The following is a 22,390-nucleotide window of genomic DNA, read 5'->3' as shown; positions in this document are numbered from 1 at the left end:
TTCTTGGTTAAAAGAGCTCTGTCAGTGCAGTACGGGTCAGAATTTGCCAACAGTAGACATTGATCTCGACTTCGGAAGGTGCCAAGAAGCCATCAAGTTCGCTGAGGTCAAGAGGTCTGACAACTGTCTCAAATCCTGTCATTTACCAATTTTTGGCTTTGTGAAATCTTTTTATTGCAGACAAAACCTATCTGAAGGTGAACATGTCGACCGTCAGTACACCGAAAAGGCGATTAGCCCAGGTCGCCGGGCAGATTGCCCAGCCTCCTGTCATTGAGGAAGGGACGTACAAAGGGATGCCTCGAGTTGCACGGAGAGCTGGAGACTCGGTAGGACAGTGAGTGGCTATCCTTTCAGACGAGCGGCATTTGCATCTCTCTTGTTTGACTTCTTGAGAAGTATGTGTAGACTGACAAGAGGACCGGATCAGGCGCGCCCAGGGAAAAGTGGTCATCATCACTGGCTGCAATTCGCCGCTTGGGATGGGTCGAGCAACTGCCCATCAGTATGCTCGGAATGGTGCTCGAGCAGTCTACATCTGTGATTACGTGGATGAATACCTGAATCTGCACGTAGAAGAGTTGAATGAACTCTATCCCAACGTGGGTGTGCATGCACGAAAATTTGATGCGGCGGATGAAGCTGCAACCAAGGAAGTCGTAGCACATGCTCTGGAAACCTACGGACAGCTGGATGTATTCTTCGCCAACGCAGCGAATTCAGGAACTTGGAAGGAAGTTTGGAATACAGATGTCGAGGAGTTTGAGCGAACTATGAGGACGAACTTGACGAGGTAAGCTTACACACTTCTCCATTCAACACCTGGGAGCCAAGAAGACGCAGATCCTGGAGACGAGAAAAATGACAAACTAACAACCATAGTGTCTTCCTCGCAGTAAAACATGCAGGCCCGGCAATGCAGGTCACCAGCAAAGACAAGCCTTATTCCAGCGGCTCTATCATCGCTACTGCTTCAACTGCTGCTCTCCGATCGAACGGAGGGACAACTGATTACAGTGCCTCTAAGGCTGCAGTGGTTAGTCTTGTGCAAACAGCGTGTTTCCAATATGCCGGCCGGAATATCAGATGCAATGCTATTGCTCCGGGGATGACACGATCTGGCATGACGGAACCGGTTTTCTATGGCCCAGCGCGAGAAAGGGGCACGCTTCATAAGGTTGGCCAGCTATGCCCTCTTCGACGGGGCGCAGTGGCAGATGAGATTGCGAGAGTTGCACTCTTCCTAGGGACCGATGAAGCTAGTTATGTCAATGGCCAAGTTTGGGCAGTGGATGGTGGTTTGAGTTCTGGACTACCTTATATGTTAGGCAGTGTAGCGTGAGTGGCTGTTGTAGAATATCAATGTCAAGAAAATGCTTGATCAATTACTTCCCGACATCAGTAGCTGAATTTGTCACCATAATAATGACACTCGATAGCATTTTGAGTTATAATTTCGGCCGAGAGCTCAATACCACTGCATCTCTTTTTGCCCACTCCTTCATGATTCTCCTTTGAATCTTGCCGCTAGCCAATCGAGGAACTTCAGGTACAAATGCGACCCCTCCAACCAGTCGTTTATGTTTTGCCACACGAGCGTCCAACCACTGTTGAATTTCCTTCTCCGTTACATTTGCTGTCTCCTCTTCTTTTAGCGCCACATATGCCCTTGGCCATTCACTATCTTCCAAAGTTATGCCAACAACACCGGCATCTGCGATACTTGGATGCTCTATGAGTACCGCTTCGATCTCTGCCGGTGCCACTTGAAGGGCTTGGACTTTAATCAACTCCTGCAAATAACGAGTTAGCTCATTGTTAACGGGGACGGACGAGTTTTTCATGATACCTTCTTCCTATCAGTAATCGACATCCATCCTTCTGTGCTCACCACGGCCACGTCACCAGTCCTCAACCACCCACCAACAGGGTCAAATGTATCAAGTGTTGCTTGCTCGTTCCTCCAGTACCCTATAGCAATCTGTGGGCCACGAACATAGAGCTCTCCACTTTCTCCAATAGCAGCATACTGACCATCGTCTGTGACAAGCTTCACCTCTGTGTTGGGCATGAGAATCCCCACAGAGCCAGTGCGATGGTTCTCATAATATGGAACTCCAGTCGCGGCACATGTTGTCTCAGTCATGCCCCAACCTTGCGTGATCCTGACGTTGAATTTCTTCGACACCCGAGCTTCAAGTTCTCTCGAAAGCGGAGCGGCTCCGCAAAGTATCTCCTTGACACTACTTAGATCATATCCCGAGGTTTCGGGTCTTTTAGCTAGCATGATCATGATGGGAGGAACAATTTGTAGTCGGGTTATTTTGTGGACTTGAATTATCCGGAGATAATCGACAAAATCAAATTTGCTGATGATGAGAATAGGAATCTGGTTGATGGTAGCTATCAAAATGGCATAGCATTGTCCATACGCGTGATAAAGAGGCAGAAACCCTGCCCATTTTTCAGAGGGGTCGAAGTCATACAGAGATGAGATTTGCTTCACATTCGAGATTACATTGAAGTGAGATGCACAGACGCCCTTCGGCAATCCAGTGGTTCTACGTTTTCGTGAGCTTTAGACGAAAACTTGCCGGAGTTTAACAGACTTACCCCGATGAGAAGTTGATCGCTGCGATTGTAGTCTCGGACTCTTCCGGACTCAGCTTTCTCCAATGCCAACGTTCACCCTGCTCAAGAGTGCTAAGAATGACTCTCCAATCACGGAAACCCTCAAGAGAGCCTGTTTCCTGGTCGGAGAAGATATATAATTGCAGACCTGGAACAGCTGCTTTCGCGGCAGCGGCTTTGGCGGTCGAAAGTAACGTCGGATGAACCAACAAAACTTTTGGTTGCAGAGTTGCAATTTGGTATTCCAATTCTGAATATCAGTAAGTCTGTGGACAGTCCAACGATCCAAGTCTTGCATATTGAGCTCACCTTTCTCAGTGAACGCTGGGTTGGCTCCAGAAAAAGCGGCACCAACGGCGACGATTCCAAGATACGCCACTGGAACCATTATGTGGTTGGGTGTGAAGAGCAAACATCTGTCGCCTGATTGCACCCCTAACCGTTCGAGGCCAGAGCCAAGTCTTCTCGCCAAAGCCAATGCAGACTTGGGAGAATGCCAGCGCGATGTATCTGTGGCATCGATCCAGAGAGGCTTGTCTGAGATAAGTGCATCGTCTGGAAAGAGAAAATCCAGAATACTGGACCGCTGCAAAGGCAAGGACTCAAGTTTCGAAACGAAAGACATTCTGGTCGTGGAAAAGGAAGGATGAACTTTGCAATTCCAACTTTACCTTAGCTCATGGGTGTATGGATGTACTCAGCAATGGATATGAGCATTTGCTCCATATGAAAAAAAGGTATTCGGATAAATATGCTGCTGTTATTGACCCGCATAGGCCTCAAGGGCAGTACATTCGGCCCTTTGGGAACCGACACGATGTAATTGATTGTGCACTGGGCCTTCGAGATGGGAACTCGACATCGCACGCGTCGACGTCAGGCGCTGAGCCAGTGCGGAGACGACTTCCCCCAACCCCCCTTTATGATGTTGACCTCGGTCCGCCGGTAAATATCCCGAACCTAGTCAGAAACTTAACACCAGTTGACTAAGTTCTAAGCAATATCATGAGCCTTGTAAGTTGCGGTAAAAATCGAGGCCACCTGCTTATTTTATTTCAAGTCAAGCATCTCGTACGGAGCTCAATAGAAAGACGCGATGGCTACGATACCGGATCATCCATCTCTGGCCCGAATCCCTCCAGGGTACAGGCAAAAGCTCAGCCCCAAGGCAATTGAACTCATCGCGAAAGTATACGATTGGGTTGAGAATGAATGTATTCCAGCAGACCACATTGTCAAGGCTCAATTGGAGCAAAACCGTTGGGCAATGCCACCTTATATCAGGGCACTGAGGGAAAAGGCAAAAGCTGCGGGCCTTTTTAATCTGTTTCTTCCTAATCATTTCAAAGAAAGTCCTGGGCTCACAATTCTGGAATACTCTTGTTGCTGTGAAATTCTTGGGCGAGTGTACTGGGCACCGATGGTCTGTGAGAGGGCACCCCACTACGAAGAGTGCAGATTAACTGAAATCAACCCTAGACCCTCAATTGTCATGCTCCAGAAACCGGAAACATCGAGCTTTTGGCTAAGTATGGCACCGAAAAGCAGAAGGAAAAGTGGATGAAGCCTCTTCTTGACGGAGAATGGTCTTCCGCATACTCGATGACAGAGCCAGATGTTGCTGCTTCTGACGCGACAAACATCAGCTGTCGGATCCGGCGGGAGGGAAATGAGTATGTCATCAATGGCCGGAAATTGTATGGCAACTCATTAGCCAATGAGGATGTGAAATTCTATATACTCATGGGCTGTTCTGATCCAGACAACGCTGACCCGTGGAAACGACACTCGACTGTGATTGTGCCCAGGGATGCTCCAGGATTGAAGATGGTTCGATACATGACAATCATGGGATTCGACTGTGCCCCTGAGGGACATGGAGAGTATGTGTATGAGAATGTGAGGATTCCTGTGGAGAACATTATCTTGGGAGAGGGCAGAGCATTTGAGATCGCCCAAGGCCGATTGGGACCTGGAAGAATACACCATTGGTAAGGCCCTCCTTCTACACAAGCTTTGTGGAGACTGAGATATTTCAGTATGAGACTATTAGGCCAAGGTGAGCGTGCCTATGAGCATGCACTAATCAGAGCCACCGACACGCGAAAGAAACCTCGGGGTAAGTTGATCGGTGAATTTGATAGCAACATCGAAAGGATTGCCGATATGCGCATGGAACTAGATGCTCTACGACTCGTGGTCTTGAATGCCGCAGAAACAATGGACCTGATGGGAAATGTCGCGGGGAGATATGCAATTGCGCAGGCAAAGGTCATGGTGCCTATTGGAGTGGCCAAGGTCATCGACGAATGTATGCAGCTGCTTGGTGGTCAAGGCCTCACGCAGCACACATTTCTCCCGGAAGCTGTAAGATCTGCCCCGCCGCACAGAATTGGTGTTCCAAAATCTCTCACACCCCTACTAACAACGACGTGCAGTGGACATATGCTAGATTTGTTCGGATCGCAGATGGCCCAGATGCTGCACATAGACATCAAGTTGGCCGAGATCAGCTGAAAACAGCAGCGCAAGCCAGGCTAAAGCATCTTGGGTATAAGAAGAGGCACCATCAATTAGCGAAGGCGTGGGATATGCCAGTGACAGAGTTGTTTGAGTATGTGGAACGAATTGAAAAGCTGTAGATCGTCTTGTTAGTGAGAATGGGCATGGTCGTCTTCTGCACCAGTTATTGATCACATGCAAAACCTGTAAGAATAAAAACCCTGGGAATTATCATGGAAAGCATTTATATTATACACAACCGTGGGTAGAATCATTCCAGGAAGTGAGATGTCTCTCGTCAAGATCAGAGGGCAACGAGTAAGGTGGCTTAGCCACCCTTTGCGCCCAATATGTGGTACTCGGCTCGTCGGTACAGCAAGCCGAGTTGCTTTGACGCCGAGGCCACCCCGCCTTGCGAACTTTGTGGAGGGCAACCCTGCATGAAAACCTCCAAGAACAGATCCTTCCTTTCACTGTTTCTTTTTTTTTTTGGCTTATCTTCCTCAGGCATCGGCCAGACTAGGCCGGTGCAATCTATCAGCAATGGAAACCATCTCAAGTGAGGCACCACACAAGCAGGCACCTGCCGGTGTGCGTCAAGCCAGCAAGAGATCCAGTCAAATGAGCGATAAACGTCGTGAGAAGAAACGGATTGCTGATCGAATCTGTCAGCGTGAAGCACGGGCACGCAATAAGAACAAGATCGCCGAGCTAGAGTCTCTGGTCACGCACCTGACGAGTCTTTCGGGCAATGAGGTCTATGGAGAATTGAAACAGCAGCTCGAAGAAAGTCGTGCCGAGTGTAGATCTCTCAAACAAAAACTGGCAACGATCCTTTCGATTGCTCAGATCAACGGCACCGAAACTTCCAGTGTAAATCGAGACACTGACCAAGATGGTATGTTCCGAAACAAAATTGTACGAACTTCTGTTCAGTAGGCTAACGCTTCTTTTTGTTAGACTATACCGATTTCCCCCCGGAGTCTGCGAACATCGAAGACAAATCTCCCACGGTCGACTGGGAGATCGTCAAGGGACTTGAGGGTCGACTAGAGAGGAGCGAATATACCAGGCAGAGAGAGGCCGACTTCGATTTCACAAATTCCGAATCGCCAGCTTTAGATTATTTTGATGGCATATACGATGAGGCAAGCTTAAATGTCACAGCACCTCCGAAACTGGACGCTATGGATGATCTCCACTTTGACACACCAAGCGCCGCTTCCATCGAGCTCTCATTTCCAGAAAGTGGGCTTACGTGCGATTGTGTGCACCAGAATCAACCTGGAACCCCCAATTTATGGTCGACCATGAGTGAAACATTGATGGGCTGGAAAGCCCATAGCTGTCCCGAGAATCAGCTCATTGGTGGCGAAAACCACGATGACATTGCGGTGCGCGCTGTGACACAGGGCTGGAATGATCTATCTCTGGGCAAGTTGAGCGCCTCGTGGCGAATCTTACAGGGAGTCGATCAGAAAGTATGGGCGAAATCCCGCCCTGTCGATCGCTTGGCGGTCTTGAGTATCATGAACATGCTACTGCAGGTGAGGAGAGAGCATATGAGTAATTTCGCTCACGATTGACCAGATTTCTTATAGTGCCATCTGAACCCCACGGAAGAAAATCTTTCGAAACTACCCCCTTGGTACCGGCCTAGGTAATTATCATATCGAGCCCATAGCTTGTCGGCTTCCAATAATGACATGGCTAACTGATTTTTTAGACCATCGCAAGTGGCTCAGAAACACGCCTATGCGATCGACTTTTTCGTGTGGTAGGTGATGGAGGGAATCCAGAACCCTCGAAACTCAAAACTTATTCCTTCAAAGCGATGACTGATCGTTCTCCTTCCAGGCCTGGCCTCCGCGAGCGATTCATATACCACCAACACAAATACTGTTCCAACCATTTCTGGTCGCTATTAGCACAGCATTTCCGCTTCGCCTGGCCTTACGATCTTCGAGACTGTTATGTGCACAATCGAATGACGGATAGATATGAGCTCTCTACATTATTCCGCCGCCAATTGGACGACCTCTCCTCATTCACTCTTTGCAAGGACATGTTTGATCAGTTCCCGGAGTTTGAATCCGATATCTCAGGCTATATGGCTATTCCACGGGCCCTGGGCCTCAATCCAGATTCTAAAAAGCACGGCGATGGATTACGCCGGGTGGCAATTGACAAGAACCTTCGAGACCGCAGGTCGTTGGCATATTCAGCCATGCCTGTGACAGGCCTGCAAAGTCAATGGTCTTGCGTCCCACAGGAAGATATCGCGGCAAGCATTTTCCAAGACTTAGGTCCGGCACCGTTCCCTATGAATCAATTCTTCTAGTTGAGCACGTACGGAATGCCAAGATTCTAGAGTTGAAAGGCATCGCGAGAACCATAGCTTTCTGGTGGCCACAATTTCCAGGCTTCCCCTGTTATCGGGAGGATCCCTCAAGTATATCGACTGCTAAATTTATTAGGTTCATTTAAACTTAACCGGACCTCAAGTATGCGTGGTTCTCTCTTCAAGTCCTTACAAGGTGAGTTCTCTTTTGACTCATACGGCAGGTTTAGTTCACTGCTCAAAGAATGATAGGGTGTAGACCCAGATATTCACTAGTCTGAAGGCGTCGAGCATCAGCCTCCGTGGCATAATTTTCGTCCCGCTTGGTAGTGTCCCATCTTGGACAGGACTACTGATCGTCATCGAATGCATGTCCGGGCACTTTGCTTCAGAGCACTAACTATGGCGGCCTCCAGCATAGGCAAGCACTATCAGACCTTATTCGCATGCACATTTTCGGTTTCAATGGCCATTTCCTCTTGCTTGGCCTGCTGGGCAGCGACACCAACGTCTTCGATATTTGACAAATCCGCAGTGCCAAAAAGCTCGTCCATACGTTCGAGAGATATCTGTGTGTGGTCAGAATTGCGGAATAGGGCCAAGCGGAACCTCGAGGACTTACTCCCTTAGTCTCCGGAATCCAAAATGCTGTGATGGCCATGACCACATTGATGGAGCCGAAGATGAAGTATGTCTTGTACGGAGTGGAAAGCAGCATCACCGGTGTTGTCTTGGAGACGGTCAGATTCATAACCCAGTGGGTGAATGAAGCCAATGCCACATTGTAAGCCCTGAGCCGGTTACTCGGGATCTCAGATACGTAGACCCATGCGACTGGGCCCCAGCCAGCGTTGAAAGCTGCGGCGAAGATGTAGACCATGGCTAACGCGGCGATACCGGATGGTGGCGGTGTCTGTTTGTTACCCAAATCAGGTCCAAACCGGACATACTGCGTCGGTTAGCAAATGGTCGACTAGTGGCTATGGCTTCACTCACAAAACCTAGATATAGCATGCAAAATGCCTGTACAGCACCACTCCACATGAAAGAGATTCGGCGGCCCAACGAATCGGCAAGGAAGAGCACGAATATCAGTGCACCAGTAGTTTTGACAATTCCGTAGACTCCCTGCGCAAAAAGAGCAGTTGTCGTGCTTGAGAGACCAAGATTACGAAAAATGGTTGGTGCATAGTAGTTGATGGCTCCAGTCTAAGAACATTGTCAGTCTCTGAGAATGTGCCGAAGATGAAGGCATAGGTCAAGTTCATGATATACTCACTCCAGTCCACTGATTAAAAACAAGAATGAGGATGGTAAGCAACGCGCGCTTTCGGTTGCCTGCAACCGTCCAACATTCTTTCTGTAAAGCCCAGAATCCTGTGTTGCCCATGACTATTTTCTCCTGATCCAGCTGGACGCGAAGTTCGAGCAGTTCTTGCTGAAGATATGCGTGCTCTCGAGGCAGGTGGCGTACATCTGCTAATACATTTGTGGCTTCATCCCACTTATCTTGAGATGCGAGCCAGCGAGGCGATTCTGGGCAGAAGAGCATTGTAATGAGGAGCAATGCTGGAGCGAGGGACTGGCACATGAGTGGAACCATCCAGGTAGCCTTACCCTACAAGGTAAAGTAAGTTAGCAAATGCAAAATTTCCTGCACTCGAATGCTGTTCCTACTGTAAAGTGCAACAGAGAGCCGTAGTTAATGAAATAAGCGATCATGCCACCTGCGTCTAACAATAATTGGAAGAATCCGACCAAGAAGCCACGAATAGCGCGAGGAGAGTTCTCGGAGACGTAAGTAGGAGCAAGCATGGTGCCAGCACCAAGACCGAGGCCTTCAATAAAGCTAGAACTCCGCCGTCAGCTATTCGATTTCATTCGTAGAATAGATTCACTCGCAAGCTCACCGTCCAATGTAGAAGGCAGGAAGGTGTCCATATGACAGGCCTTGCATCAATCCACCAATTATGCCAGTCACAGCCACGGCGAGCAGTGAGAACTTCCTGCCCTTTCGGTCTGCCAGTGGACTTGAGACCAACGCACCTGCAATCGCACCAGCTTGCATGGTGGTAACAAGGTTGCCAGAGAGATTGGCTGCAGCACTGGGGGGAAGTTTGTCGAGTCCGAACTCTCTGACGTTGCAGAATCAGCACCATCCAAGTTTTTGATGTGTAGGTAGATGGAGTGATAGAGATATACCTTTTGAAACCAGGCATCGCAAGAACGCCGCCGATGATCCCAGCATCTACTCCAAACATGGTTCCTGCACAACATGCCTTAAGAAGGTGTTAGCACACTTTTGATATTTCGGGGATTCAATGCTTTAAGCCTCCTGGGAGCACCGGAAGATCTGGGACCTGGATTGGTTGTACTCACAGAGGCAGCAAGTGCCAGGACACGCCAGTTGTATATCTCTGGAGGGTCAACACGAATCGCATCGTTTCGAACAATGCGTCGCAAGACGCCATAGATAGTCATCGCGCCTGTTTGGATGATCCTAACTTTTCTGATACTAGACTTCACGGTTTACCACGTGGACTAGAAAACATTTCGAAGCGTACAGGACGGATCCAGATTATTATACCTTGTGGTAGTGGTCGAGCATCATGTGGCGTGTTGTATACAACCTGAGTTGCATGTGTCTAGCTAAGATTGAAAACTCGATAATGCGCGAAAGTAGGTCGCCGCCAAACGTCCCCGTGAACAGATGCGGCAGGGGTAGGTAGTGCAAGGCTTTTCCGTCGTCGGGGAGTCTCGGTAACGAGGCGTCATCACTGCTGAGTTTGTTCTGTGCCGAGGACGAGCTGTCTTGGCGTGTAGGGTTCGGGGAGTGTCGGTAGTAGAAACGATGGCTGGCAACGTGCCCTGGAGAACAGTGCCAGAACATTAAAGGAGAATGAAATCACTCAGAGTTTGTAATTCGAGTATTTTTCAGTCAAGCATTAATTATCTCAAATGGGGGACTTGAAACTTCTTAATGCCTTGTTGTACATGTTACGCGGAAAGTATATCAACGCGCCTGAGGAGCGGTTCTAGCTTCATTATTTTAATTCTCCTGCATACTGTCCCATAATCTGTCAGGTTCTTTCCAGATTTGTTCTAATTCCGATGATAGAGATGTCAAAGGCCAAGTACACCGTCTGCGATACACATCAAGCAGCTCCAAGATACGAATCCTCTGTTGGGGTTGCTGGGTAAATAGTCCTGCTGCGAAGGGAGTTATTGATCAGTGGTGACGTGGCTCTGAAATTGTATGACCTTACCTATAAACACACACTGTGAAGCTAGTATACTCGATGCGTTGTCCGTGAGAGTGAGCCCAATCCCGCAGACCATCTCCACGCTGTTCTGAATCAAGGATTGCCGTTTGAGAAACCCAACGACCCCTCCTGAGCACGGCTCGTTCGCGTAGATGAGTATCTGGGACACGTGGAAAACCTGCATTGCCAAACCTTGTGATGATATTAGCACAAGCATTGTCGTCGCGTACGTAAGTAGAGGTTACCATAGGACTGAGGATGTATCAGGTGGGGCTCGAACACTCCAGAGTTGTCTCGATTCATGGCTGGCAAAGAGGAGAACTCAACTGTAAGACACGATTGCCATTCTCGCAGCATGCCCTTGAGTTGATCTGCCCAGTCGCGGCGCTCTTGAAACAGAACATCTGCTTGAATGGTAGACTCCAGAGCACAAAAGTTAACGACTTGAGCCAGGTTCCAAAGTGCTCGTGCCGCGAGTTCATCGCTTCGAAGCTCTGAGCACGTCTTTTTGGGCTTCCAGGTACTGTACGTCCGGCGCTTTTCGCGAAAAGCCACCCATATATCTTGTTGCAACCACGCCCACCAGGTCGTGCTCTCGAGACTTGAAATTTCAACTTCGATTTGTCGAGACCGAAGAATTCCGAAGACTCCTCGTAAATGCCTTTGCCAATCATTGGAGGAACCATGAAGCATTTCATAGGTTGAAACAATCATGGTTGTTGCCATTAGCTCTAGGCTGTTGCGATAGGAAGAATACTGCATTGCTTTCTGAACGTAATGAAGTGTTTGGTAGTAATATTGCAATGCAGTACGTTGCTCCGTCCGCCGCTCCGAATCCATGGCTTCCTTGAGCGATACATGATACGAAGATAATGCCAATATGGCGTTCAACAAACCTGCATTCCTGATGGCCAGGTGAGGCACCCGTGTCGAAAAAGTACGAGCAAGGTCAAAAGGCTCAAACTAAGATTGATTTTCAGTAGCCGCATACCAATCTTTCATGGAGATAAGCATACCCAAGAACTGATACCGTGCAGAAAATTTTCAAACAGGACCTGCTCTTCTCTGAGCAGTGATATGCTCTCGGATGCTTGCCATGTGAGGCTGTCCCCAAAAGAAGCGTTGACATCCCCAGGCCCGTAGAATTCCTCAGATCTTTCCAGCCTTGGAGGACAATTGTCGACGATTCTGGTTGCACGTTGCAATGGACTTAAGTCGTTGTCGCCATTACTGCTAGGGAGATCAAGGGCATTAGAATGCTGATCAGGTATGATAAATGACTCGAACAGAGCCTCGCGAGGAGCGTCATTCGTCAAGACGTCGAACCATCTTGCGGCAGCAATATTCGCAGACACAGCCGACGTTGACGCCACTGAGTCGGGTTGCAACCCAACCCAGTCATAGGGTGTATCGTGGAATTGTTCAGGTATCGCTCCTAGATCATTCTGGCTTACGTTCCTTCTTACCTCTGGGGAACGAGGAAAGCCCGGAGTGGATGGTGGAATCTCCGAGTCTAATTGTCGTGTACTTGAGTTGGAAAAGTCGCGGACTGCGTGCAGAATATCATTTTGAGACTCGGTTATTTTTCCAAGCTGTCTAAGTATTTCTATGGTCGCAGGGTCAAAGCTGACAATGATTTAGTGGTGGTAACTGTGACACGGTAACAGAACAGCTCACGAGGAATGATCCTTATCGGTTTCATCGTATGAGCAACGGATTTGCAGAGATGCACAGAAGCCACAGGTAGGTTGGACATTATCGCATTTGGTTTTCCTTGAACGACAGACATGGCATGCTTTGAGGCTCCTTTTCCGTGGGTAGCGAGAGTCACCTTGTAATGGTCGTGCACGTTTGGCGCCAGTTGACGGATTGCAAGTCTCAATTCGTCCTGATTCGTGATCAGACATCATAGGCTGTAAGCATATGATCGAAGTCGCGAAGCGGTCGAAGGCGAAACTCGCAGTTGTAGGTTAGAAGATACTTAAGCAGGGTTCGGGGACGCTCGGTGGTGCTACAAGGTCCTCCGGGCTTGCGTTCGGTTCCCCATCCTACCCCGCAGCTAAAAAACGACACTACCTGCTAAGGGGAAGGGGCCTCGTTAACCCTCAAGGCCGTTGAGAAATGCCCAGAGATCTCGAGGCTACTCCGGGGAGTCTCGGGAAGAATGTAATGCGACAAAGCTGATCGTCGCGAAATAGATTTTTAGACCGGCACAAATACAGCGCACTCATAACATGAAATGCCACTTAAAGGTGACTAGACCATGGTGTGAGCCTTTTCGCCAGTCGTTCATTTTCATTCAATCTTGAATATATCTCTAAAATCTTTTGCATCGGTCCATTGTCGACATTGACGACCATGGGTGATTTAGGCCACATAGAGTCAGAGGCACGACCGGACCTCACTTTGTCTAGTGAATCAAGATTCGCTGCAACATGGCATAAGCAATACTTGAATACGCAATTATTTTCGACCGATGTACTGGTAGTGGGTGGTGGTCTGGGTGGAGTGGCTGCTGCGTTAGGCGCTTTGCGCAGAGGACGACGAGTCGTCCTGACCGAGGAGTACGAATGGTTAGGAGGTCAATTGACCAGCCAGGCTGTCCCACCTGACGAACATACCTGGGTCGAGCAGTTTGGCGTCACTCGTTCTTATCGAGCATTGCGTGATGGCATTCGGCAATACTACCGTGATCATTATCCCCTGACGGAGGAAGCCAGAAAACGACCGCAGCTCAATCCTGGTGCTGGGCATGTCAGCAAACTCTGTCATGAGCCTCGCGTTGCTGTAGCTGTAATCGATGCTATGCTATCACCATTCCTTGGCTCGAGGCAGCTTTTGATCAAGAGGCGGACGAAGCCGATCTCATGTCGGATGGAAGGCAGCCAGATTCGTGCGGTCGAGTTCCGCCATCTCGACACTGGGACCACATTCACAGTCCAGGGGGACTACGTGATTGATGCGACGGAATTAGGAGACCTGCTTCCAATGAGCAATACTCCGTACGTGACAGGTTTCGAATCCAGGAAAGAAACTGGTGAGCCGAGCGCACCTGAAGAAGCCCAGCCAGACAACTCGCAAGCTGTTTCCATCTGCTTCGCCGTCGATCACACTGAAGGGGAAAATCATACCATTCCCAAGCCAGCGACATACGACTATTGGCGCAAATGCCAACCCGCCTTCTGGGGTGCACCTCTCCTTGGCCTGGTTGCGCCGCATCCACGAACGCTGGAACTAGTTGAGCGTGAATTCACGCCTAACCCTAATGACGACCCTGCACTGGTCTTCGCCGACCAACGGCGGTCTGGCGGAGACATGAACTTGTGGACCTTCCGCCGTATCGCAGCCCGCGACAACTTCAAACCAGGAGCCTATCAGTCCGACATCTGCCTAGTGAATTGGCCAATGATCGACTACTTTGAGCAGCCCATAATCGACGTCCCCGAGCGTGACTTTGAAGAGCGGCTTACCGGAGCGGCCTCGCTATCCTACAGCATGCTCTACTACCTTCAAACTGAATGTCCACGAGCAGACGGGAGCGGCAAAGGCTATCCGGGTCTGCGACTTCGAGGCGACGTCATGGGTACTGAGCATGGACTTGCCATGGCGCCGTATATTCGGGAAAGCCGGCGTATCAAAGCCCTTACGACGATCCTGGAGCAAGACTTGTCATTGGAAGTACGTGGCGACAAGGGAGCTGTGCAGTACCCCGATAGCGTTGGCGTCGGCATGTACCGAATCGACCTACACCCTTCCACTGGTGGAGACAGTTATATCGATGTCGCATGCTGTCCGTTTCAGATTCCTCTCGGGGCACTCATCCCACAGCAACGGAGTAATCTCCTCGCCGGCTGCAAGAACATTGGCACCACGCATATCACGAATGGGTGCTATCGTCTGCATCCGGTGGAATGGAACATTGGCGAGGCTGCTGGGTTGTTGGCAGCGCACTGCTTGGATACGGGTTTCCATCCACAAGAGGTACAAGGAAAGAAAGATCTCTTCGATCAATTTCACCAGATCCTTCTATCAGAAGGCATTGAGACGTCTTGGCCCGATGTCTCGGGTTATTAGGCGAAGAATTGGGCGACCGGGACGCGAGGCTAGCTTTGTGCTGTCGCAATATCCGGGGCTCGAGTGCAGCTGTATCGCCAGAGTGTATCAACGAGCGTGCAGGACATCATATAGAAGGTAAGATATCAACCTGAATCTGGAATCCTCAATCTGTCTGGGGTAATTGGGTTGACGAGATGTGATAAAGGCAGGTTCTTTATTGCCATCATGATTTTGTGCTCCACCGTACTGCCTTATCCTCCGCCTTAGTCAAGCGTAAGGAGCCGCTTGTCGCTCTACAGATCCCTCTACAAAGGCATCACCACCCTCGTAGAAGGTTGTAGAATGGTACTACAAGAAAAATCTTCCACTGTCCTCGTTTACTGCTACATCTGAGTCCATTTGTATTTCTTATTGGTCGAAGCATTCCAATCTGAAATTCGCGATTAGTTTAAGCGAAGAACGTCAATCATCAAGGAGCCGGTGTAGGTTCAGTCCTATGGTACATGGTGATGTTGCTCTAGTTCTTGCCTCATTCACGGGGTATAATCTGAGTAATGATACTGACTACCATGCGGCTAATATCAGTGACAAAAAGCCAAGGACATCCGGTCAATCATGGCTTCTTAGGCTTCTCTGCTTTGCTTCCCTTGATGGCTGACTTCAGGATCAGCCAAATCCACCATAGCGTATTGCCCGCTTTTCCAGTGTCGTAGTCTTGCCCGCGGTCGTCAACATCTGCCATGGCACAGACTAGGTCTGCTAGTTCCCGTTGGACTTTGTAACGAAGGTACGCGCCGGTAAGGTCCAGGCCATTTGTGATACCACCTATCAAAGTCCGTGTAAGATTCCCATTGACCAAGACTGCAGAAAGATGGCGTAAGCAAACATACCTGCAGACCATAGTCGCCCATCCGTCTCATATCTCCGCTCCACATACTTGGCCTCTGGAAACTTCTTCTTCAAGTCTGGCAGGAGTCCTCGTGGTCCAGACACTCGCTTTCCATTCAAAATCCCAGCATAACCGGCTGCATAGCTTCCTGTACATATCACAAGAATATCAGTCTTCCCAGCTTTCTCATGTGCTCGCAAGAAGTCCAGATATTGTTGATCAGGAACTAGATTAGGGTCGGGACCAGGAAGTAACAGTGTATCCAGCTCGCCAGGCTGAACTTCCGGAGACGTCAAAGACGCTGTTGCGCGGATCTGTGCATTGGCTGTCAGCTGAACATTGGAGTCCGGTCCCGACGCGGAGATGTAGTGGATTGTGACTGGAATGGCGAGTTCAAGAAGAGGTCTTGGAAGAGATGTGACTTCGAGATATTCTGGGCTGCACATCCCGAATAGGTCAATTGGGGATAGATCGAGAAGTTGGACTGGAGGAATGACGAGCACTCCGACCCGTAGTGAAGTTGCTTTCGTACTCGAGGTTGCCATTTTGCTGGAAAATACTGACGAGGAGAGTGAAAGATCGATTCGCCTTTAGAAGAACTTAGGAACCTAGGCTTGTCTTATATCTCGAAGGATGTTGAAAACTTAGTATTCATTACCCGAGAGTCGGGATAAATTGATCCGATGGGAGATGAGGCTGGAAAAGCTGACAGCACCAATCACCAAGCCACCTTTCCGGTCAGCCTCGTCAGTCGGCATGACGAAAGGACCATCATTTCCTAGGTTTTGGGAATTGCTTCACAATTGGCTGTGCTCGAGAGCTGACGGCATGTTCAAACCAGGCTGCCACAATACTGATGGCCAAGGCCATGTGTGATTGGTGGATCTCGAGACGGTGAGATAGAACTCCGGGCACTAGAACAAGTTCAGAAGGCTGTCCAAATCCGACCTGAAATGCGAAAATACATGATAGTCCCTCTCCTGACCTTAATCTCCCATCGGAATTGAGAAACTGATCCCTGGTCTCTGGTGTTTGCGGTTCAAAGGCCAATTGCTGCTCCACGGATCCACTGCCTAGCGATCCTGGTTGCTGTTGACAGCCAAGATGGCTACTTCATTTGCGGAGAATGAATCATACCACCTTTCGAACCCTATTGCAACCGGCTGCAAGTATTGAAAAGGCATCGCAAACATCATTCATCATCGAGTGCCAACTCTACCAGCCTTTCCACGATACCGTTCCAATTTTGATGGAGCTCATCGGTAGGCTCCCTCTGCTTGTTCTCGGCTTTGCTATCCCAGTACAACTCCAAGGCTTCTAGAGTCAATCGATGGTAGTGTCCATAGATTGACTCGCTATACTCATACAACTGCCATGCCACTGAAAGCGCCTGATCACCGCGACCCATGGCGCCTAGGATCCTGACACGGTTGAAAAGCTGGAACCACTCAGCAAGAATTTTGATGTGCGTCCCATTATTTGTTGTGTTGATGCGGTGGACAACGGCATCGACCACATGACTGGCCTGCCAGAGCCTCTCTCGCTCGATCATCATACCAAGCGCAACAGTAAGATGATTGAAGTAAAATATCGAACGATGAGGGTCCAAATTGGCTTGAAACCTCAATACAACCTGACGAAGAATGCTGCCCTCATGAATCATTTGTTCTGGAGGGGGGGTCCACAAGCCGCTGACATAGTTCAAATAGAAAAGTTTGGTGTCGTAGCATGGATCGAGACTGTCTGACATCCATCGGAGAGGTAACGCAGTAGTCATATAAGGTGGGCTGAGTTGCATTAGGGTGACCAATTTATCCACGAGGAGGATTAAGGGATGCTTTTGCTTCCATGTCGCACGAGTCAATGCTTGAAAGTGTCTGTACAAAATATCCCGCAAGTCAACTGGGACAGAGCGCAAGATGCACAGGATTTGGACGAGGTGAAGCAGAAGAGAAGGATCTTCGTCCTTTAACAGGGATGAGAGTTTGTCCAGTAGGAAGTTGAGCAACCGAAACCCTCTGTCCAGCTCGGTACTGCCTATCAAATGCCTCGCGAGTTTCATCTTTTCACCCCAGTGTTGTAGGCGTTTGTAGGCTGTGACCCCACCGCGGCTTGACTCGTAATTGCCTTGTCCAGATGGGCGTTGGCGCCATGTCCCGCTTTCCACAGCGCCAATGCAGTAGTCGCGCGTCAGGCGGAGTATCTCATCTGGGATACGTGCTTCTGCGGCGCCATCGAGCGAGATCGCAGGAGATATTGCTGGCCAGACGCGGGTAAGAGGAATCGGAGGCGTTTGAACAATGTCTCCGTCGATATGTGCAATCTGGAGTATGCAGCCACTGTCCAATTTGGCTACAATGTTGGGGTTGCGTTTGAGTTCCTTCTCCACGTCTGACCATGTCATATGTCGATATTGGACCATTGGCAAAGACGCTTTGCCGTTCGGGCGAGGAGCAAGACCAGAGTGGACCGTTTTAGCTACCTCGTCCGCTCTGATGTTCTTCTTCAGTCGCCACCTTTTGATCCGTGTCTTGTACATACGTTCACTAACATCGAAACAGAGTTAATAGTGAGCCGGCATTCACAAATGTTCGGATACGCTCGTATTTCTTACTTTGCGACGAAGGAATAATCCTCCTTCATGCTATGCATGACTTTCTTCAATGGCATACCATTTTTGCAATAAAGCTCGGTGATGCGCTCTCTGTGGGTCTCCCAGCCGTTGTTCCGGGCGTACGCTGCCTGCGAGATGAACGCGGAACTCATTATGTGGCTGATTCAGTGTTCAGAGATTCCAGGCGCTTGCACGACCTGCACGACTCGTCCTCGAAAATATGGCCTTTGAATGCGGAGTGATTGCTGAGATGTTGCACATCTTGGACTCCATCTTGACGAATTCGACGAAGATTCGGATCCAAGATCAATGAACCCGCGTGCGACTCGCACTGATTAGGCCAACCGCCAATTATCAGAGGCGACCAAGTAGAGTAATGGTAAGGCAGTCGCCAAGGGAGAACCGAACCTATGAGGAAGCTGCCTTTCATCGCGGTTCCAGGCCTGATTTGGCACTGGCGGCGGGCTGACTTCCAACTCTGTGAAAAGGACTCTGCATGAAGGACCTACCAGGATTCGAAGGGAGGCTCGTCTGCTAGAGGAACGGCGGTAGCAAGAAAGACCCTATCATGCTGCACGCCATACCTATTAGGACAGTAGACGAGGTAGACGATTGCTACCAAGAAGCCATCCATTTCTCCACCAGCCATTCATGAGCCAGCGTGGGCAAGCAATGGCAATGGAATTGGCCTGGTTAGCAGGAGCAGTGTTATCCAGCCCAAAAGGGCTTGGGAAGCTGTGTTGGCACGTGCGGGTGCGAAACTTGTTGGGTTTGCATTACAAGACTTTCGGGTTCAAGGAAATAGTCCAGACTCATCTCGTTCTATCATAACGTCGTTCCTATTCTGGTACTGGCGATGGCAAACAGCCTTGACGGATGGAAATTCACAACGCAGCTTACGAACTTTCAGTGCGATGATACTCTCCTGTACGGATGTGATCCTGCTGGGAGCGCTTGTGCACGAGACCCTCAGACGGTCCGAACATTCTGCTGCGACCAGACCGATGTTTGTTGGGCCGACATAGCTGTCGCGGATAGTACAACATTCAAATGTCAAGGAAAGACTGCAACATGGGATTGCATCGCTGGAAGGTCAGTGTTGCCGCAGTTCGGGTTGTTCGTGACGGGTGATCTTAACTCACATTGGAGAGTATTAGGGAGCGGTGCGATCAATCTCGAGATAACGCATGCTTGAGTACGCTGAACAACTTGCTGAATGACATCAGTCGATCGACTCTCAACGAGACTTACACGTCACTCAGCCTTGCACAACCATCAGCTACCTATTTGTATTTCGATGCGGTTGCTCTAGCTGCAGTTGCCTCTTCGATTTCAACTTCCTCCATGACTTCGGCCACATCGACTCCGACCACCCAGAGCACCTCAACAACAAGCGCTCAAGATACCATAAGTCAAAGCGCTTTTTCCACATCTTCGAGTGCTACGACAAACACCGCCATAGCTGGGGAGGCAAGTAACACAAGCACACCACAAGTGAATCACAACAATGGATTGAGCGGTGGTGCAATTGGTGGTATCGTGGTCGGTGGCGTGGCTGGAATTTCAGTCCTAGTGCTGGGTATCTGGTTCCTCGCAAGAAGGCGCAGACAGGGGCGGCATTCAACCACTGTGACCCATGATACCAAGACCGATACGGGCATTCCAGAGCAGCAGCCCGTTCAACCGCCGCCAGAGTTGGCTACAGGCCATATGGCAGCAGAGCTGAGGGGAACACCATACGTTCCAGAGCTTCCGGCGTATGAGAGCCATAGAACCTGAGGGAGAACAGTGCACAATTCTTCCATGCACTGGAAAAATCGAGTGGCCGATTCGATAGTCTGATATGATTTCCAAGTCCAGAGTACCGAGTACGAGGCACGGAATGGCGAAATGGGTGGTTTATTCAGTTTTTTGCAGAGACCCACCTGATGTTTCAGTGTACCAAAGATGGGGCACATCGACAAGAAGCGATCTGTCGCGCGTACACCTAGCTGGAATGATCGATAGGCGCAAGTATACCCCAATCTCATGCAGAGGATTGAGGTTTAGCTTCAATATAGGATTTAAAGTCGCAGTGGAAGCGTTTTGCGCCTCACTTGGCTTTGCCCCCATCATTCTTGGATCACACTCAGTGTTTGAACGAGATCGAGCATTGTAGTTCAAGACCAATTGTGAGGCTACTTGTGATCGTAATGTCCATCCTAAACTGTTTCTTGATAAGAACTTAGTGGCAGATGGACGCGATGAACAACTCTTTCCAAGGCAGCTTGGTCAATCACTCCAATGTTGTGACCAACCAGTTTCTACTGCCGGACAAAGACATGCGCTCGCCCTCCTTCGGAGTCCGCAGCCAGTCTGCGGTGGATTTCCAGATGGTGACGTGGGGCGGTTGGAATAAATCCAAAGTTTAAGATTGAAGCCCCGGAAAAAAGTTGATGTATTTCCGGACGGACTGTCTGGCAGCTAACCTCAAAGAGTAAGGCATGGAAGCCACTCCGGACACTATTTTCCGATCCGCGCAAATCAAAAGTCACACATCCGCATTAAAGATTCACCGTTTCTCATGGTCCATCTCAACGCCAAACTTGATGATGATGGGGAACTTCCAACCTCCATCTTTATTATTTCGCATCGAGGCAGTCCACCAACACCAATTTCCAACAGTCACTCGCTTGGCCCGATTCGCATCTCGCTAGACTCCCAGCTCTAGACTAATTCTCATTCCCTTCCTTCTCTTCTTTCTTCTTCCTCATAATATGCCATCACTGTTCAACATGCGACGATTTTCCCGATCTGGATCAGTCCACCGCGACAACGACCGTGCTACTAACGAGCGAAGCGAGCGTGATCGTGACCGTGATCGCCTCCCACACTCACCGCCAACTTCATATACACCGCCTCTCAGCCACGCGCCCATGATGCTCCCAAATGGAACCACGAATTCCTCCCAGCATGGCTCCCAGCACTCGAGACCTGTCTCGGTTAACACCAGCTCCAGCTTCGACTTCGCCAATCGGCCTCCGACGAATTATCCCATCACGGCGTTGCCGTCGAATTCGGTGGGGAATTTGTCGAGGACTGATCAGATCGTGCTTCGTCATTTCTGGGAGATTAAGAACGAGGAGAACAAGGCAAGGGATCTTCACTTTGTAAGCATTGACTAAGTAGCTTAACTTATTTTCGATTCTTGTGGGGTACCGGGAAGGACTAACATTCAGTAGTTGAAATTTCCCTTGTTCCCCAATCTACCGGGACATCAGGATTTGCTGCCGTACTGCGAGATTTACCACTTGGTCAAGACTTCTCCCGGTGCAAAGATTATTAGTCTCGGAAGTGCCGCTGGTGTCTACATTGGGTAAGTCACTTTGCGGGGGAGACATATCCGGGACCTAGGCTACGCCACTCCCATGGCTCATTCCGATATGATGATGGATCACTGCCCTGAAGGACAAAGTACCAATTTACGGGTTGAAGCTAACGGTGTACCAGATTTGAATTGTTCTCGGGATCACAGCTTCACATCGACATGGACGATGCTTGGCACAACATCTCACATCATCGTGTCCACTTCAAGTCTTACGAAACAATGCTGAAGGACCCAGCCTCGGAGTCCATCTTCAAGACTTGGCCCAAACCTCTTACGATTGAATTCTTGGAAGAACAGTTCCAACGCTGGCAGCTCGATTTGACGAGTGTTTGCTGGGAGAGTTCGGAGGTCAGTGAATTGGGAGGCGGCCGAGGCTTGGGGGATGGAGGTAGTCTCGACGGCGAGTTGAAGGACGACATGTTGTAGATGTTGATGCCCGACTGCGCGGGTTGATAATTTTTCTTGGGTTCGTTGGAGTGGATGGCGTCTTGGTTTGGGGCGTCATGTTTTCGTCACGATAATTACGATTCACGGCCACCTGTATCATCTTGGTTGGGCAGAATCTTAGTTGCCCCGTAATGTGAGACGAATATAGCATCAGCAATGGAATGGAGTCCATAAGTGTGCCCAGTATTTGCGACTCCGTCGCCTCGACTTTTGGGCTGAATGCCTCAATATCGTGATTCGAGACAATGCTGCTGTTTGAGCCTCTTGATGGCTGACCGGA

General features: G+C 49.5%; 10 protein-coding genes across 10 annotated transcripts; 6 read left to right on the top strand and 4 right to left on the bottom strand.

The window, feature by feature from the left end:
• Positions 1–203: 203 nt before the first annotated feature.
• Positions 204–1,342, top strand: LTR84_002998 (uncharacterized protein; the record flags this gene model as incomplete). The annotated part of the gene is made up of 3 exons (XM_064846593.1): positions 204–337; positions 431–793; positions 883–1,342. The coding sequence occupies 3 exons, from the start codon at positions 204–206 to the stop codon at positions 1,340–1,342; spliced, it is 957 nt and encodes a 318-aa protein (XP_064705573.1).
• Positions 1,343–1,448: 106 nt separating this feature from the next.
• Positions 1,449–3,019, bottom strand: LTR84_002997 (uncharacterized protein; the record flags this gene model as incomplete). Its single annotated transcript, XM_064846592.1, has 4 exons — positions 1,449–1,793; positions 1,850–2,561; positions 2,614–2,881; positions 2,941–3,019. 4 exons carry the CDS (start codon positions 3,017–3,019, stop codon positions 1,449–1,451), a joined length of 1,404 nt encoding a protein of 467 aa, XP_064705572.1.
• A 708-nt stretch (positions 3,020–3,727) lies between these two features.
• On the top strand, positions 3,728–5,273 carry LTR84_002996 (uncharacterized protein; the record flags this gene model as incomplete). The annotated part of the gene is made up of 4 exons (XM_064846591.1): positions 3,728–4,054; positions 4,111–4,622; positions 4,671–4,998; positions 5,070–5,273. The coding sequence occupies 4 exons, from the start codon at positions 3,728–3,730 to the stop codon at positions 5,271–5,273; spliced, it is 1,371 nt and encodes a 456-aa protein (XP_064705571.1).
• Positions 5,274–5,676: 403 nt separating this feature from the next.
• On the top strand, positions 5,677–7,474 carry LTR84_002995 (uncharacterized protein; the record flags this gene model as incomplete). Its single annotated transcript, XM_064846590.1, has 5 exons — positions 5,677–6,031; positions 6,094–6,680; positions 6,735–6,793; positions 6,860–6,910; positions 6,991–7,474. 5 exons carry the CDS (start codon positions 5,677–5,679, stop codon positions 7,472–7,474), a joined length of 1,536 nt encoding a protein of 511 aa, XP_064705570.1.
• Positions 7,475–7,905: 431 nt separating this feature from the next.
• On the bottom strand, positions 7,906–9,735 carry LTR84_002994 (uncharacterized protein; the record flags this gene model as incomplete). The annotated part of the gene is made up of 7 exons (XM_064846589.1): positions 7,906–8,043; positions 8,097–8,423; positions 8,471–8,683; positions 8,754–9,092; positions 9,152–9,323; positions 9,385–9,609; positions 9,677–9,735. The coding sequence occupies 7 exons, from the start codon at positions 9,733–9,735 to the stop codon at positions 7,906–7,908; spliced, it is 1,473 nt and encodes a 490-aa protein (XP_064705569.1).
• A 3,360-nt stretch (positions 9,736–13,095) lies between these two features.
• LTR84_002993 (uncharacterized protein) lies at positions 13,096–14,811 on the top strand (the record flags this gene model as incomplete). The annotated part of the gene is made up of 1 exon (XM_064846588.1): positions 13,096–14,811. One exon carries the CDS (start codon positions 13,096–13,098, stop codon positions 14,809–14,811), a length of 1,716 nt encoding a protein of 571 aa, XP_064705568.1.
• Positions 14,812–15,406: 595 nt separating this feature from the next.
• Positions 15,407–16,227, bottom strand: LTR84_002992 (uncharacterized protein; the record flags this gene model as incomplete). Its single annotated transcript, XM_064846587.1, has 2 exons — positions 15,407–15,618; positions 15,684–16,227. The coding sequence occupies 2 exons, from the start codon at positions 16,225–16,227 to the stop codon at positions 15,407–15,409; spliced, it is 756 nt and encodes a 251-aa protein (XP_064705567.1).
• A 647-nt stretch (positions 16,228–16,874) lies between these two features.
• On the bottom strand, positions 16,875–18,448 carry LTR84_002991 (uncharacterized protein; the record flags this gene model as incomplete). Its single annotated transcript, XM_064846586.1, has 2 exons — positions 16,875–18,228; positions 18,297–18,448. 2 exons carry the CDS (start codon positions 18,446–18,448, stop codon positions 16,875–16,877), a joined length of 1,506 nt encoding a protein of 501 aa, XP_064705566.1.
• Positions 18,449–19,152: 704 nt separating this feature from the next.
• LTR84_002990 (uncharacterized protein) lies at positions 19,153–20,075 on the top strand (the record flags this gene model as incomplete). The annotated part of the gene is made up of 2 exons (XM_064846585.1): positions 19,153–19,388; positions 19,454–20,075. 2 exons carry the CDS (start codon positions 19,153–19,155, stop codon positions 20,073–20,075), a joined length of 858 nt encoding a protein of 285 aa, XP_064705565.1.
• A 995-nt stretch (positions 20,076–21,070) lies between these two features.
• On the top strand, positions 21,071–22,089 carry LTR84_002989 (uncharacterized protein; the record flags this gene model as incomplete). Its single annotated transcript, XM_064846584.1, has 3 exons — positions 21,071–21,445; positions 21,518–21,651; positions 21,786–22,089. 3 exons carry the CDS (start codon positions 21,071–21,073, stop codon positions 22,087–22,089), a joined length of 813 nt encoding a protein of 270 aa, XP_064705564.1.
• Positions 22,090–22,390: the final 301 nt, after the last annotated feature.

This window comes from Exophiala bonariae (assembly GCF_035927105.1).
Source record: "Exophiala bonariae strain CCFEE 5792 chromosome Unknown scaffold_15, whole genome shotgun sequence".
Taxonomy (NCBI): domain Eukaryota; kingdom Fungi; phylum Ascomycota; class Eurotiomycetes; order Chaetothyriales; family Herpotrichiellaceae; genus Exophiala; species Exophiala bonariae.
The sequence above is the reverse complement of the archived record's forward strand: the minus strand, read 5'-3'. Positions and strand labels throughout refer to the sequence as shown.